The 17,700-nt window shown below is 38.1% G+C and overlaps 1 protein-coding gene across 18 annotated transcripts in view; it reads right to left on the bottom strand.

Annotated features, from left to right (window-relative positions):
• Nucleotides 1-17,700, bottom strand: part of ATRX (ATRX chromatin remodeler) — a 276,097-nt gene that overhangs the window by 189,838 nt on the left and 68,559 nt on the right. For all 18 annotated transcript variants that reach the window (XM_070291855.1, XM_070291853.1, XM_070291866.1 and 15 more), the window contains one exon: nt 9,971-10,083. In XM_070291855.1, the coding sequence (XP_070147956.1) occupies nt 9,971-10,083 (113 nt within the window). The remainder of the gene's footprint in view (nt 1-9,970; nt 10,084-17,700) is intronic.

A 17,700-nucleotide genomic window follows, 5' to 3' on the forward strand; every position in this document is an offset into this window, starting at 1 on the left:
AACCCACGTCTCCTACATTGGCAGGTGGATTCTTTACCACTGAGCCACCAGGGAAGCCCCCATTGTTGGCACAGCAGTCTGTTATGATTCCTTGCCCTGGTATAAGACAAGTTGATAAATCTCCTCTTTCATTTCTCATTTACTTAAAGTTTTTCAATTTTGTTCATATTTTTTTAAAAAATCCATTCATAAGTTTCACTGATCTTTTCTAGTATTTTTTTTCACTCTCTATTTCATTTATTTCTGCCCTGATCTTTATGGTTTATGTCTTTCTAGTAACCTAGAGTTTGGTTTGTTCTTCTTCTGGTTCCTTTATAAAGGAGAAAAGCATGTCCTCCAAAGGAAATCTGTAAATTGGACTTGCTCAAAATTTGAAACTTTTACTCTGCGAAAGACCCTGACAAGAGGAAGAAGACAAGCTAGCAGTTTCATTATTTCCAGTCAGACCTTTATTATTAACTTCCTTTTACCAAGTTTGCACTTGTTTTGTTCCTCTTTTTATAGCTCCTTTAAGTATAAAGTTTTGTTTTCTTTTTCAATTTGAGAATTTTCTTGTTTTGTGAGGTAGGCCTGTTTCACTATGATCGTCCCTCTGAGAACCGCTTTTGCTGCATCTCATAGATATTAGAGGGCTTTCTAGGTGGCACTAGTGGTAAAGAACCCACCTGCCAATGCAGGAAATGTAAGAGATGTGGGTTCGATCCCTGAGTGGAGAAGACCCCTCGGAGAAGGGCACGGCAACCCACTCCAGTATCCTTGCCTGGAGAATCCCAGGGACAGAGGAGCCTAGCAGACTAGTCCATGGGGTTATAAAGAGTCGGTCATAGATATTGGGAAGTTGTGTTACCATTTTCATGTGTCTCAAGGTATTTTTGAATTTCGTCTTTGATTTCTTCCCTGATGCACTGGTTTTGTAGCATTTTATTTACTACTTCAGCTTTCTTTTTTTGTTTCTTTTTGCACGGAATATATTTTTCCATTCCTTTAATATCAATCTATCTTTAGATTGGAAGTGAGTCTCTTGTAGGCAGCATATAAATGGGTCTTATTTTTCTATTCATTCAGTCATCTCTATTTTGATTAAAGCATTTAGTAAATTTTCATTTAAAGTGGTTATTGCTAACTATGTACCTATTGCAATATTGTTAATTATTTTCTACTTGTTTTTATAGTTCTTCTCTGTTCCTTTCTTCTCTTGCAGTCTGATGGCTTTCTTTATGTTTGGGCTCCTTTCTCTATTTTTTGTTTATCTATAGCAGGTTTGGGGTTTGCAGTTACTATTAGGTTGAACCCCACAAACAATGATTTAATATAGGCTGATAGCTGCTTGAGGAGTGAGTGAGTGACGTCACTCAGTCGTGTCTGACTCTTTGCGACCCCATGGACTACAGCCTACCAGGCTCCTCCATCCATGGGATTTTCCAGGCAAGAATACTGGAGTGGGTTGCCATTTCCTTCTCCAGAGGATCTTCCCGACCCAGGGATTGAACCCAGGTCTTCTGCATTGTAGGCAGACACTTTACCATCTGAGCTACCAGGTTAGTAAAGTTCATATATATTCTAAAGTACATTTTTACTACCCCTCCCATTTTTTTTTTCTGACATTATTTTACAACTTTATGCATTTATTAACTACTTACTTTACTTATAGTTGATTTTTTGTCTTTTAACCTTCCTACTAGCTTTATATGTGGCTGATACACTGTCATTATTATATATTTACCTTTACCACTGAGATTTTTTTCATATATTTTCTTATTTCTAGCTAAGAGGTGGCAAAGAATATATAGAAGAACTATACAAAAAAGGTCTTAATGATCTGGATAACCACAAAGGGGTGGTCACTCACCTAGTGCCAGACATCCTGGAGTGTGAAGTCAAATGGGCCTTAGGAAGAATTACTACGAACAAAGTTAGCATAGGTGATGGAATTCCAAGGTCAGTTCCAAGGCCAAAGAATATTCCAACTACCATACAATTGTGCTCATTTCACATGCTAGTAAGGTTATGCTCAAAATTCTTCAAGTTAGGCTTCAGCTGTATGTGAATTGAGAAGCTGGGTTTAGAAAAGGCAGAGGAAACAGAGAGCAAACTGCCAACATTTGTTGGATCATAGAAAAAGGAAGAGAATTCCAGAAAAACATCTACTTCTGCTTCATTGACTATGCTAAAGCCTTTGACTGCATCGATCACAACAAACTCTGGAAAATTCTTAAAGAGATGGGAATATCAAGACCACCTTACCTATCTCCTGAGAAACCTACATGTACGTCAAGAAGCGGCAGTAAGAACTGGACATAGAACAATGAACTGGTTCAAAACTGGGAAAGGAGTGTGACAAAGCTGTATATTGTCACTCCACTTACTTAACTTCTATGCAGAGTACATCATGAGAAATACCACACTGGATAAATCACAAGCTGGAATCAAGACTGCCAGGAGAAATATCAACATCCTGAGATATGCAGATAATACCATACTAATGGCAGAAAATGAAGAGGAATTAAAGAGCCTCTTGATGGAAGTGAGAGAGAAGAGAGAAAAAGCTGGCTTGAAACTCAACATTCAAAAAACTAAGATCATGGCATCTCTCCTATCACTTCATGGCAAATTGAAGGGGTAAAAGTGGAAACAGTGACAGATTTTATTTTCTTGGGCTCTAAAATCACTGCTGACAGTAACTGCAGCCACAAAATTAAAAGTTCCTTGCTCCTTGGAAGGAAAGTTATGACAAATTTAGACCGCATATTAAAAAGCTGAGACATTACCTTGCTGAGAAAGGTCTGTCCAGCCAAAGCTATGGTTTTCCAATAGTCATGTACGGATGTGACAGTTGGACCATAAAGAAGGCTGAGCACCAAAGAATTGATGCTTTGGAACTGTGATGTCGTAGAAGACTTTTAGAGTCCCTTGGACTGCAAGGAGATCACACCAGTCAATCCTAAAGGAAATCAACCCTGACTATTCTTTGGAAGGACTGATGCTGAAGCTGAAGCTCCAATACTTTGGCCACCAGATGAGAAGACTTGACTCACTGGAAAAGACCCTGATGCTGGGAAAGACTGAAGGCAAAAGGAGAAAGAGGTGGCAAAGGGTGAGATGTTTAGGCATCAATGGACATGAGTTTGCACAAACTCTGGGAGATAGTGGAAGACAGGGAAGCCTGGCATGCTGCAGTCCATGGATCGCAAATAGTCGGACACTACTTATTGACACATAGACTGAACAACAACAAGCTATTGCTTTTGCTTTTCTACCTTGAGAAGACCCTTGAACATTTCTTGTAGGCCATTTTAATGGTGTTAAACTCCTTTAGTTTTGTGCTTGTCTGGGAAACTCTATCTTTCCTTCAATTCTCAATGATAAACTCACCAGGTAGAGTATCCTTGGTTGGAAGTTTTTTACATTCAGTACTTTAAATGTATAATGCCACTCCATTCTGGCTTGCAGAGCTTCTGTTGAAAAATTAGCAAGTAATCTTATGTGGTTTTCCTTGTATATGATTTGTTGTTTTTCTCCTGCTGTCTATAAAATTGTCTTCATCTTTTGCCATTCTATATACATGTCTTGGTGTACATCTCTGTGGGTTCATTTTGGGGGGGACTCTGTGCTTCCTGTACCTAGATGTCTGTTTCATTTTCCAGATTAGAGAAGTTTTCAAACATTTCTTTAAGTAAGTCTCTGTCCCCTTCTCTCCCTCTTTTCTCCATCTGCAATCCCCCTACCCCTACTATGAGAAAGTTAGTATTCCTGATGTCATAGAGTTCCCTTAAACTCTCATTTTTAAAAATTCTTTTTTTCTATTCTGATTGGGTGATTTCCACTATTCTGTGTTCCAGATGGCTGATGTGTCCTACTATACCATCTAATTTGCTATCAATTGTCTCTATTTGTCATTTCAGTTATTCTTCAGTACTAATTGGTTCTTTCTTATATTTTCGAACTCTTTGTTGAAGTTCTCACTATATTCCTCCATTCTTCTCCCTAGTATAGAAAGCCTTTATGACAATTTCTTTCAATTATTTATCAGATAAATTACTTATCTCCATTTTGTTAAGATTTTTTCTAAAATATTATCTTGCTCTTTCATTTGGAATATACTCTTCTGTCCCCATTCTGTTTGACTTTGTATTTCATGCTATACATCTGGCAAAACAGGTACCTCTCTTGGTCTTGAAGGCATAATCTCTGCTAAGAGCATCTCCTGTGTAGTCTGAATGTGTCAGGCAGTTTTGGTAGGTTAGCTGAAGCCTAATATATCATCAGCCAGGGGGATCCTAGGGCACTGCACACTTGCGCTGCCCTGGCACTATGGCTATACCCTGTGTGGGCCAGGAGCATGCTGAAGTGCCTTGGCAGGCCAACTAGAGAACCTGGACTACATTCCACTCATCTCATCAAGGTGATGGTGGTGGTTTAGTCACTAAGTCATGTCCGACTCTTGCGATATCATGGATTGTAGCCTGCCAGCCTCCTCTGTCTATGGATTCTCTAGGGAAGAATACTGAAGTAGGTAGCCAGAAGATCTTCCTTCTCCAGAAGATCTTCCTTCTCCAGAAGATCTTCCTGACCCAGGAATTGAACCCAGGTCTCCTGCATTACAGGCATATTCTTTACCGATTGAGCTATGAGGGGAAGACCTCATCAAGGTGACGGGAGAACACAAAAAATGGTGCTCTCTAGCACCTTCAACACTGAAGAGACTTCCAGCAGTTCTCTGCCCATTTAGCAGACACTCTAGGTAGGGATAGTAAGAGGATTTCCTTCATGCATAGTCTAGGTCCCTTTTAAACCACTGTTTTTATCTCTGTGCCCCAGAGCAGGCAAGTGTGCACACAGGCCCCTTAGTGATCCCTCTCCACTGCTGTATACCACATTGAAGTGGGGTTCTCATCAGTACTGTGTCTCTCTCTACCAATCTCTATGTGGTACCTGTACTGTTTGTTGTGCAGAAGCTGTTTAATCACACCTCAGTTCTTCTGTAGAAGGAACTGCTCTTTACATAGCTGTAAATTCAGCGTGTCTGTGGGGGAGCCTGGTGGGCTGCCATCGATGGGATAGCACAGAGTCAGACATGACTGGAGCAACTTAGCAGCAGCAGCAGTGGGTGAAGGTGAGATCATGGTATTCCTATACCGCCACCTTGGACCAAATGCTAAGTTTTATGCTGGTTAAACCTTAGTCACAAGGAGGCTATCAAAATAAATAGGGCTGCAAGCTCACACACCATATCCAGAAGAGGGCTATCCAAATCTGAAATTCCACTGCTCGAGCTAACTGGCACCTGTCCTAAAGAAAAAGGCTCAACAATTGGGAATTAAGCAAAGAATACATTCTTCCATATGCTGACTCTATTCCAGTGTGTGTCTGGTTTGTGCCACTAATCAGTTCCTTCATCATTGTTTTCAGTATTTTGGCCAGAATTTATAATTGGTATCTGTGGGAGATAATCTGCTTATCCAAAAAGCTACTCTGCCACGACTAGAAGCAAAATTCCCCCAACTAACTAACTACTGAATTTAGAACTGTAACAATATAATATCAGTCTAAAGACAGAACTTTAAATAAGTATTTACCACTAGTTAGGTTTCTTTATTGTGATAATTTAGCATGCAAAGTTGAAACTGTGGACACAATGAAGACTAAGTAACTGAGTACATAAACTGAGGATAATGGGAACCACCTTTCTCTCTGTTGCAGTAAGAAGTTAAAATATGAAAAGAGGAAGATCAGAATGATGTCTACAGTCCAAAGTAAAACGAAAAGTATCAATATCAACACATGAAAATGCATCACATATATTGGCTTTCCGTGCTAAAGAGCCTGGAAGCGAAGACATCCTAACAGCAATGAGCACATCATACACCCAGATATTGCTTTCTAAATAGTATACCCCACTAAAAGGAATCAGAACTTCTTGGAGAAATAACTGATTCCAGGGCTGGGGAACAGACAGTGCAAAGTAAACAATGAACATCTTGTGAGGGCAGAAAGTAAGAAAAGTGCTCAAGGTTGATGAAGACTTATGGAAATGTCTATAAGAGTCATACAAAAGGGGTTCCCACTAGCCAATATTGGTATAATTTGAATATTAAAATAATGACAGTAAGAAAATGTTCATGAAAAAAGAAAAAAATGCTAGCATACACTAACATAAACAAATAAATAGAGAGCATAGAAATGTAAACATCTCCCTTACAGAAAAGACAGAAGTAATGATAGGACATCACCATTTTGAACCATCATAGTAACATACCATTGAGCCAAGAATCATAAATGGATGTGGTGACAGGCAGAATTTCTAGGAATGGCCCCCAAGATTTCATGCCCCCTAATCACCAGAAAGTAATGCTCAAAATTCTCCAAGCCAGGCTTCAACAATACGTGAACCGTGAACTCCCTGATGTTCAAATTGGTTTTAGAAAAGGCAGAGAAACCAGAGATCAAATTGCCAACATCCGCTGGATCATGGAAAAAGCAAGAGAGTTCCAGAAAAACATCTATTTCTGCTTTATTGACTATGCCAAAGCCTTTGACTGTGTGGATCACAATAAACTGTGGAAAATTCTGAAAGAGATGGGAATACCAGACCACCTGACTTCCCTCTTGAGAAATCTGTATGCAGGTCAGGAAGCAACAGTTAGAACTGGACATGGAACAACAGAGTTGTTCCAGACAGGAAAAGGAGTACGTCAAGGCTGTATATTGTCACCCTGCTTATTTAATTTATATGCAGAGTACATCATGAGAAACGCTGGACTGGAAGAAGCACAAGCAGAAATCAAGATTGCCGGGAGAAATATCAATAACCTCAGATATGCAGATGACACCACCCTTATGGCAGAAAGTGAAGAGGAACTAAAGAGCCTCTTGATGAAAGTGAAAGAGGAGAGTGAAAAAGTTGACTTAAAGCTCAAAATTCAGAAGATGAAGATCATGGCATCTGATGCTTTTGATGCTTTTGAACTGTGACGTTGGAGAAGACGCTTGACTCCCTTGGACTGCAAGGAGATCCAACCAGTCCATTCTGAAGGAGATCAGCCCTGGGTGTTCTTTGGAAGGAATGATGCTAAAGCTGAAACTCCAATATTTTGTCCACCTCATGCGAAGAGCTGACTCATTGGAAAAGACCCTGATGCTGGGAGGGATTGGGGGCAAAAGGAGAAGGGGACGACAGAGGATGAGATGCCTGGATGGCATCATCGACTCGATGGACAGGACTTTGGGTGAACTCTGGAAGTTGGTGCTGGACAGGGAGGCCTGGCATGCTGCGATTCATGGGGTCGCAAAGAGTCAGACACAACTGAGCGACTGAACTGAACTGAATCACCAAAACCTGTGAATGTGAGGAAATAACACTCCCATTGTTTGCTACATGAAATGACACAGGTGACTTTAAAAAATGGGAGCTCATTTGGGAGAGGTGAGAAGGAAGGGACCTAATCTAATCACATGGGTCCCTTAAAATAGAAAAATGTCTCTAGTTCATGGCTACTGCTAGTGCTAAGTCACTTCAGTCATGTCTGACTCTGTGCAACCCCAGAGACGGCAGCCCACCAGGCTCTTTCGTCCCTGGGATTCTCCAGGCAAGAACACTGAAGTGGGTTGCCATTTCCTTCTCCAGTGCATGAAAGTGAAAGGTGAAAGTGAAGTTGCTCAGTCGTGTCCAACTCTTAGCAACCCCATGGACTGCAGCCTACCAGGCTCCTCCATTCATAGGATTTTCCAGGCAAGAGTACTGGAGTGGGGTCCCATTGCCTTCTCCTTAGTTCATGGCAGAAGATGCAAAAGAAGCAAGCAAAAGGCTAAGTCAGAGAAACTCAAAGCATGAGAATGACACAATGCGCTACTGCTGGCTTTGAAGTTGGAAGGGGCCATGCGAGAGGAAATTAAGGAGCTGGGAGGATCCTGGCCAATAGCATGAAATGAGGGCCTCAGACCTACAAGCACAATGAACTGAATTCTGCCAACAACCTGAATGAACATGAAAATGGATTCTTCCAGATTCTATAGAAAGGAACACAGTCTTACTATCACTTTGACTTAGCCCTTGTGATTCCCTGAGCAGACCTCAGCAAAGCCCACCTGGACTCCAGATGCACAGAACCGTGAGATAATAAATTTGGGTTGTCTTAAGCTGCCAAGTTTGTGATAATTTGCAATTTTACAAAAAGCTAATTTTTGATGATGAAAAGAATACCTAAGCAGTTTCAAAGTAATCTTCAACAAATTACTTTTTACGTAGGTACAAAAGAATAAATCATAACTTTACAGTGGTTTAATCTAGAAAAACAGCCATAACCAAATAACCTAAGTTAACATCACCAATAAAGGAGGAAACTTCATCATGTGCTTTGTGTTATGATGTATGGACAACAACATACACCACTTACACAGCAATCCTGCCAAAAATTCAAAACCTCAATCTAATTTTATAACTGATCAGACAAATATACACTGAGGGACAATCACCAAAATAATATATCTATACATCTGAAAAATGCCATGGTTCCAGCTTGTTTTGAGATTTGAAAATGCTAAAGACCAAGTAACATATACAGTGTGGGCTCTTCAATGGGATCCTGGTCTTGGGAGGGTAAAGGACTTACCTATGAAAACACTGTTGGGCAATTTATGAATTAAGACTAGAGATTGTGGATTAGATAAAAGTACATATTTCATTTTTCCACCTATTTATCGATCCCATTGTTATTCATAACTTCCTGTATTTTGATGCTGCCATTTCAAATTATTTTCCTTCTGATTTAAGAAAACCCTTTGGTATTTCCCCTAGTGTACATATGCTGACATCATTCTTTCTTTTTTTTTTTTTTTTTTGGGCCATGCCTCATGGCATGCTGAATCTTAGTTCCCTGATCAGGCATCAAACCCATGTCCCCTGCAGTAGAAGGGCAGAGTCTTAACCAATGGACTGTCAGGAAAACTACAAAGTTTTATCCACCTTCACTTGTGAAAGATGTTTTCACTGAGCAGACTGTGCTAGCAATTATTTTCACTTGGCCCTTTAAGTAAATCATTTATTTATCATCCAGCTTCTAACATTACTGTTGTCAAATGAGCTATCAGTGTTATTGTTCAAAAACATTCAACATTAAAAAAGCAATGACTGTTTTCCTCCAGCTGCTCCTAAGATTTTTCTCTTGGTTTTTGTTCTTTAGGAGTTTATTATGATTTTTTAATTGTAGTTTTCTTTCCATTTATCCTGTTTGAGGTTCACAGTGTTTCATGAATCTACACGATGTCCTTCACTTTTAGGAAATGCTCAGCGGGTATCTCCTCAAACTCAGATTCTGAACCATTCTCTCTCTTCTTTCCTTCTGGGACTCTAATTATACATACGGTTGAACTTTTCACTGTGATCTACCACTCTTCATACTTCTTGTACATATTGTGTTTGTGTGCAAATAGGCCTGTGTATGTTTGTGTGTGTGCGCACGTGCACATCTATGTGCATGTCCACCTCTTCTATATGTGCCTACCCTTAAAAACTTGAAAACAAATGATGGTAATCATCACATGATATAATATACTCTTAAAAAGGAAAAAGGGAGGTAGAAAGGAGATGTTGTTTTGTATTTTAAAAATGTATAGACCAAATCTATGCTGAAGAATTATCAAACAACATAAAAACATAACTCATAATACATGAATAACTTTTAGAATAACATATTTCTGTACTGCTCCCACTCCTATCTATTTTAAAGTTAACATTCATCACCCACTTCTATAAAACATTTCCATTACAAATAAAATCTTCAGTGTATGCTTCTCTAAGCACCTAAAACCATAAAACGTTACATTTTTTACTTATCTGAATCAAAATCTATAGTATCAGATATTATCTAACTCCTAGAAACACAGGGGCTATTAAAAACTTTAATAACTTCAGCTCTTCAAAAATAAAAGATAAATAAGACTAGAAGATATTGCAATTTTTTTTCCAATTTACCTGTGCTTTGGTTCATCACAAGTCTTGGAGGAGAACTTGTTTCTTCAGATTCCTCTGATGAGTGTGCCAGAAAGTCATGAAGCTTCTGCACCAATGTATTCAACTTGCTTTCGCTGTTAAAATAAGTTTTAAGAATATCCTTATTTACCAGGTCATATATTGAATTAAATACATAGTTTAGTAAACTGAAAATCTATCTACACTGTAAGTGGTCTGAAACAAATAAAATAAAACTTAAAATATATTTTATTTATTTCACTGAGGATATGAAAACATGAATAACAAACTCTACATGTACCCTTATCTACAAAGTATAATTTAAGGACTGTGATAAACCATTATGGAAAATAATGTGAAAAAGAATATGTGTGTGTATATATATATATCTGAATCACTGAGCTGTATCACTGAGCTGTATGACAGAAATTTAAAACTCTATACATGAATATTTTTAAAATAAAAAAGTATAATTCAAGGAAAATATTAATAGTATGAGATTCTGCTTTACATCATTTACAATAATAATTCATTCATTTTTCAAATATATTTCCTGAGCACTTACTCTCTGGAAGCCTTCAGTAGCTTTTTGTTTATTACTCTTATTTTCTGCTTAGAAGAGAGAAATTTTATAAATGACAAACACAAGGATGAATAAAACATAGAATGGGATTTAGAGCTCACAGATTCCCATGGAAATATTTATATGTGTATTATTACAGTATATAAATAATAAGTGCATCTGTAATCCAACAGGGTTACAAAAGAATAAAAGTTTAAAATGCAAAAAATTCAAACCCTCTGTGTATCAAAAGATACCATCAAGAAAGTGAAGAGACAACCCATTTAACTGGGGACAACTATTTTCAAATCATGTATCTGAAAAGGCATTAATATCCTTTTATATAATATATATCCTTTTAATAATATAAAGACTTCTTACAATTAAACAATAAAAAGCAAACCCAACTGTAAAATGAGTTTTAAAGAACTCAGATATACAACAACTCAACAACAAAAAACCCAATCAAAAAATGGGCAGAAGACCTAAATAGACAGTATTCCAAAGAAGGCATATAGATGGACAATAGGCACAAAAAAAAGATGTTCAACATTTCTAATTACTAGAGAAATCAAACCAAAACTACAATGAAATACCATACCAGTCAGAAAGGTCATCATTAAAAAGTCTACAAATAACAAATGCTAAAGAGAGTGTAGAGAAAAAGGACCTCTCCTATACTGTTGGTGGGAATGTAAGTTGGTGCAGCCACTGTGGAGGTTCCTCCTCAAACAAAACAGAATTACCATTTGATTTAGCAATCCCACACCTGGGCATTCAAAAAGATACATGCATCACAATGTTCATAACAACCCTATTCACAATAGCCAAAACATGGAAACAACTTAAATGGTCACTGACAAATGAATAAAGATGTGGTATATCTATACACATCACCATATGTAAAATAGATAGCCACTGGAAATTTGAGCTATGACTCAGGGAGCTCAAACTTGTACTCTGAAACAACTTAGAGGGCTGGGATAGGGTGAGAGGTGGGAGGGAAGCTCAAGAGAGAGAGAGGCATACGTATACCTATGACTGATTCATGTTGATGTATGGTGGAAACCAACACAATATTGTAAAGCAATTATCCTTCAATTAAAAATAAGTAAAAATTTTAAAAAGAAGATATGGTACACACACACAGACTGAAATATCACTCAGCTATAAAAAGAATGAAAAAATGCCATTTGCAGCAACATGGATCCAACGAGAGATTATCATACTAGGGAAGTAACTCAGAAAGAGAAAGACAAATACCACATATCATCCATATGTTTAATCTAAAATATGACACAAATGAACCTATTAAACAGAAACAGAATCAGCTCTAGAGAGCAGACTGTTGTTTGCTAAATGGGGCGGGGGAGTAGGAGGGGGGCTAGAGTGGGAAACTGGAGGTAGCAGATTTAAGCTTTTATATACAGAATGGATAAACAACGAGGTCCTACTGCATAGGAAAGAGAACTATATTCAATATTCTATGATAAATCACAATGGAAAAGAATATTTTTTAAAGAATGTATATATAACTGAACCACTTTGTTGTAGAGCAGAAATTAATACAACACTGTAAATCAACTATACTTCAATTAAAAAAAGAACTCAGATACATAATTCTGCAAAGAATACAATGGCCAGGAAGCACATGAAAAAATGCTCAAGATTATTAGTCATTAGAACAAAATATAAATCAAAACCACAATGAGATATTATTTTATACACATTATGATGAATATGATCATTGTATTTTAAAACTAAAGGGTTGGCAAGGATGTAAAGAAATTGGAACCTATATACACTGATGATGGAAATGTAAAATGGGACAGTCAGTATGAAAAACATTTTAGTGGTCAGCAATTCCACTCCTAGACATATACCCAAGAGAATGAAAACATATGCCCATGATCAAAAAACTGTACAAAGTTCATAGCAGCAATATTTATAAATGCCAAAAGCAAAGAGTATCCAAATATCCATCAACTGATAAATAAGCAACAGGGTATTATACCCCAATAAAAGGGAATGAAATATTCATCCATACTAAACATGGATGAACCTTAGAAACTTTATGATAAAAAAAGGTAGACACAAATTCCTACATATTGGATGATTCTATTTATATATGTAAAATTTCTAAGTAGGCAAATCTACAGAGGGAGAAAGTAGATTAGTGGGTACCTAGGGGATGGAGGAAGGGGGAAATTGGGAGGTATGGGTTATCTTTGGGGACAATGAAAATATTCTAATTTTAGAAAGTGGTAACAGTTGTACAATATTGTGAAGTTAGTAAAAAAAATTAACTGAATTATATACTAAAATGATTTTAAATGGTAAATTCTGTTTTATGTGAATTTTACCTCAATAGAAAATAAAAAGTAGAGGATGGAATTTAAGAATGTATGTAATAAAACGTAAGACATAGAACTTGTGCACACACCTCCCCAAAAAAATCCATAAATAAAATTTAGTCGGCAAAATCATCTGAAAATAAAAAGATTTTTATTATATTAAATAAAACTGGGAATCCCTGATGGTCCAATGGTTAGGACTCCAGGCCTCCATTGCAGAGGGCATGGATTCAATCCCTGGTCAGGGAACTAAGATTTCATATGCCATACAGTGTGACCAAAAATAATAATAATAAATTCCTAGTATATAAATGAACAAAAGACAATTTTTTTTAATGGAATATAACTATGTAAAAAAAGAACTGGGAGAAAAAGTACTCCAATCTCATGGGGTCGCACGAGTCAGACACAACTGAGTGACACGATGAGTATATAAATGAATAAAAGACAAAAAAATTTTTTAATGGAATATAACTGTTTAAAAAAATGGGAGAAAAGCACTCCAATCTCACTAATCATCAAAAGAATGTACATTAAAACACTAAGGTGGAGCTTCTCTGGTGGTTCACTGGTTAAGAATCTGCCTTGCAATGCAGGGGACACAGGTTTGACCCCTAGTCCAAGATGATCCCATGTGCCACGGGGTAACTAAGCCCATGCACCACACCTACTGAGCCTGAGCTCTGGAGTCTGCGAGCCTCAACTACTGAGTCCACGTACCACAGCCACTGAAGTCCTGTGCCTAGAGCCTGTGCTCTGCAACAGAAGAAATCACTGCAACCAGAAGCCTGCCACCACAACAAACAGTAGTCCCTACTCTCCACAACTAGAAAAAGCTCAGCAACAAAGACCCAGCAGAGCCAAAAATAAATAAATAAAAGACTTTAAGAAAAAGCCACTAGAAATCAGGAAATATCTCTGAGGCCTTCATAAGCCAGACACCTCCCAGATTCAAGCAGGGTGCTGGACTCCAAGGCCAGTGGCCCCTCTGTACCAGTCTTCTATGTTGCTTGGGAAGATCCAAGATATTTAAGGAATGAAAAAGAAATGAACTGCAATAGGCAGTTACAGTTCTTGTAACAGGCAACTAGAGATCTTGTGTGAGATTTGGTTGTTGGTGGAGAGGGCTGTTTTAAAAAATCTTTAAACAAACTTGACTCTAGAATATAGATATCAAGATGGTATGGCTTCTATTTTTGCCATAACCTTTCTTTGGAAATAAGTCAGATGTCCAAAAATATTATCAAGTCACTCAGTGTCCTTAAATCTTCAACTAGAGAATGGAACCAGAAGACAAGACAAGAAGGCACAATGTCATTCTACATCTTGTTCCATCTACAGATTAGCAAACACTGAAAAAGCTGTACTTTAGAAATGAAAGTAGTATAGCAAATGATGTAGAAATGATACAGCATAATGATGATTATCCTGTTCATTCCTAGAACTCACAGCAGTCCAACCACAAAACCGGCTATCACATGAATTCATGCTGTAGCTGAACAATGTCAAGACTAGGGATAAATCAATGCAACTCATTAACAATATGATTATATGTAAAAATTAAAGAGGACACAATCAGGAGAACTTTTTTGTTTTGTGAAGGATGGCATTCTTAGCTATAAACATATCTGTGTCATATTATAAACTAGGGTTTTCCTGATGGCTCAGTGAGTAAAGAACCTGCCTGTCAATGCAGAAGCCATAAGAGATGTGGGTTCAATTACTGGTTCGGGAAGATCCCCTGGAGAAAGAAAGGGCAACCCATTCCAGTATTATTGCCTGGAGAATCCCATTGACAGAAGAGCCTGAATTACAAGACCAGCCAGAAGTCCAACAGTGAGAAAATATTGATACTTAAAAATTTTGCCCATTCATTTGAAAAATTTTCTCTATAAGGGCAGATGTGAATTTTGGAATTAGACAAACATCATTTAGAGTAAAGTATGAAAAACTTTCAGGTGCACTAACATTAGTTTTTGACAAATTCCATAGTATTGCTTAAGATTTATTTTCTTGAATATCTTCTAAATTTTTCAGAAGCATTAAAGAGTGAAGTCAAAAAGATAAACACCATATTAACACATATACGTGTAATCTGAAAAAAAAATGGTATAGACAATCTTATTTACAAAGTAGAAACAGAGACACAGACTTACAGAACAAAATGGATACCAAGGGGGAAGAGGGTGGTGGGATGAATTGAGAGATTGGGACTGACATATATACACTATCAGTACTATGTATAAAATAGGTAACTGATGAAAACCTACTGTATAGCACAGGAACTAAACTAAGTGCTCTGTGTTAGCCTAAATGGGAAGAAAATACAAAAAATGAGGGGCTATATGTATATGTATAACTGATTCACTTTGCTGTATAGTAGAAACTAACACGACATCAACCCTTTCGTAAATTGAAAGATCTTTTCCTGAGGCAAAACTGCATGCATTCACTTCAGTTCAGTTTAGTCACTCAGTCATGTCCGACTCTTTGCGACCCCATGAATCGCAGCACGCCAGGCCTCCCTATCCATCACCATCTCCTGGAGTTCACTCAGACTCATGTCCATCAAGTCCGTGATTCCATCCAGCCATCTCATCCTCAGTTGTCCCCTTCTCCTCCTGCCCCCAATCCCTCCCAGCATCAGAGTCTTTTCCAATGAGTCAACTCTTCGCATGAGGTGGCCAAAGTACTGGAGGTTCAGCTTTAGTATCATTCCTTCCAAAGAAATCCCAGGGTTGATCTCCTTCAGAATGGACTGGTTGGATCTCCTTGCAGTCCAAGGGACTCTCAAGAATCTTCTCCAACACCACAGTTCAAAAGCATCAATTCTTCGGCACTCAGCATTCTTCACAGTCCAACTCTCACATCCATACAGGACTACTGGAAAAACCATAGCCTTGACTAGACGGACCTTAGTCGGCAAAGTAATATCTCTACTTTTGAACATACTATCTAGGTTGGTCATAACTTTTCTTCCAAGGAGTAAGCGCCTTTTAATTTCATGGCTGCGATCACCATCTACAGTGATTTTGGAGCCCAAAAAAATAAAGTCTGACACTGTTTCCCCATCTATTTCCCATTAAGTGATGGTACCGTATGCCATGATCTTCATTTTCTGAATGTTGAGCTTTAAGTCAACTTTTTCGCTCTCCTCTTTCACTTTCATCAAGAGGCTTTTATTTCCTCTTCACTTTCTGCCGTAAGGGTGGTGTCATCTGCATATCTGAGGTGATTGATATTTCTCCTGGCAATCTTGATTCCAGCTTGTGTTTCTTCCAGTCCAGCGTTTCTCATGATGTACTCTGCATAGAAGTTAAATAAGCAGGGTGACAATATACAGCCTTGACGTACTCCTTTTCCTATTTGGAACCAGTCTGTTGTTCCATGTCCAGTTCTAACTGTTGCTTCCTGACCTGCATACAGATTTCTCAAGAGGCAGGTCAGGTGGTCTGGTATTCCCATCTCTTTCAGAACTTTCCACAGTTTATTGTGATCCACACAGTCAAAGGCTTTGGCATAGTCAATAAAGAAGAAATAGATGTTTTGCTGGAACTCTCTTGATTTTTCCACGATCCAGCGGATGTTGGCAATTTGATCTCTGGTTCCTCTGCCTTTTCTAAAACCAGCTGGAACATCAGGGAGTTCACGGGTCACGAATTGCTGAAGCCTGGCTTAGAGAATTTTGAGCATTACTTTACTAGCATGTGAGATGAGTGCAATTGTGCAGCAGTTTGAGCATTCTTTGGTATTGCCTTTCTTTGGGATTGGAATGAAAACTGACCTTTTCCAGTCCTGTGGCCACTGCTGAGTTTTCCAAATTTGCTGGCATATTGAGTGCAGCACTTTCATAGCATCATCTTTCAGGATTTGAAACAGCTCAACTGGAATTCCATCACCTCCACTAGCTTTGTTCATATTGATGCTTTCTAAGGCCCACTTGACTTCACTTTCCAAGATGTCTGGCTCTAGGTTAGTGATCACATCATCATGATTATCTGGGTCATGAAGATCTTTTTTGTACAGTTCTTCCATGTATTCTTGTCACGTCTTCTTAATATCTTCTGCTTCTGTTAGGTCCATACCATTTGTGTCCTTTATCGAGCATTAACTTATCAGTTTTATAACTGTGAACTATTTTAAGTTATTTTTATTAAATCCAGATGTGGTTGTCATTCTATTACTCCTCTGCCAAAATGGGAAACTTACCCAGTACTAAACATTATATCATTCAAGGTACTAGATAAATATCCTTAAAATGATCCTTTAAGAGTAAAGGACTTTCTTGGTGGAACAATGTATAAGAATTTGCCTGCCAATGCAGGGGACACAAGGTTGATCTCTGGTCTGGGAAGATTCCACATGCTGCAGAACAGCTAAGCCTGTGCATCACAACCACTGAACCTGCACTCTAGAGCCTGCAAGCCCTAACTACTGAGCCCAAGAGCTGCAACTACTGAAGCCTGCACACCCTAGACCCTGTGCTCCACAAAAAGAGAAGCCACCACAATGAGAAGCCCACGTACTATAACTAAGAGTAGCCCACACTCACTGCAACTAGAAAAGGCCCGAGTAAAGCAACAAAGACTTATCACAACCAAAAATAAATAAATAAACCTTAAAAAAAAGAGCAGTTAAAAATCTATTTTAGACCAATGTGATCACCCTTTATACTTACAGATTCACAGTTAACATGGGCTTGATGTAAATAACCAGTAAGATCTAATCTATCTATCTTCAAGCAAACCAAAATAAAAATCTAAAGTGCTAATGTAAGATAACCATATCATACCTGACTGAATCTCAGACCAAGTTTT

Source organism: Ovis canadensis, chromosome X (assembly GCF_042477335.2).
Source record: "Ovis canadensis isolate MfBH-ARS-UI-01 breed Bighorn chromosome X, ARS-UI_OviCan_v2, whole genome shotgun sequence".
Classification (NCBI taxonomy): Eukaryota; Metazoa; Chordata; class Mammalia; order Artiodactyla; family Bovidae; genus Ovis; species Ovis canadensis.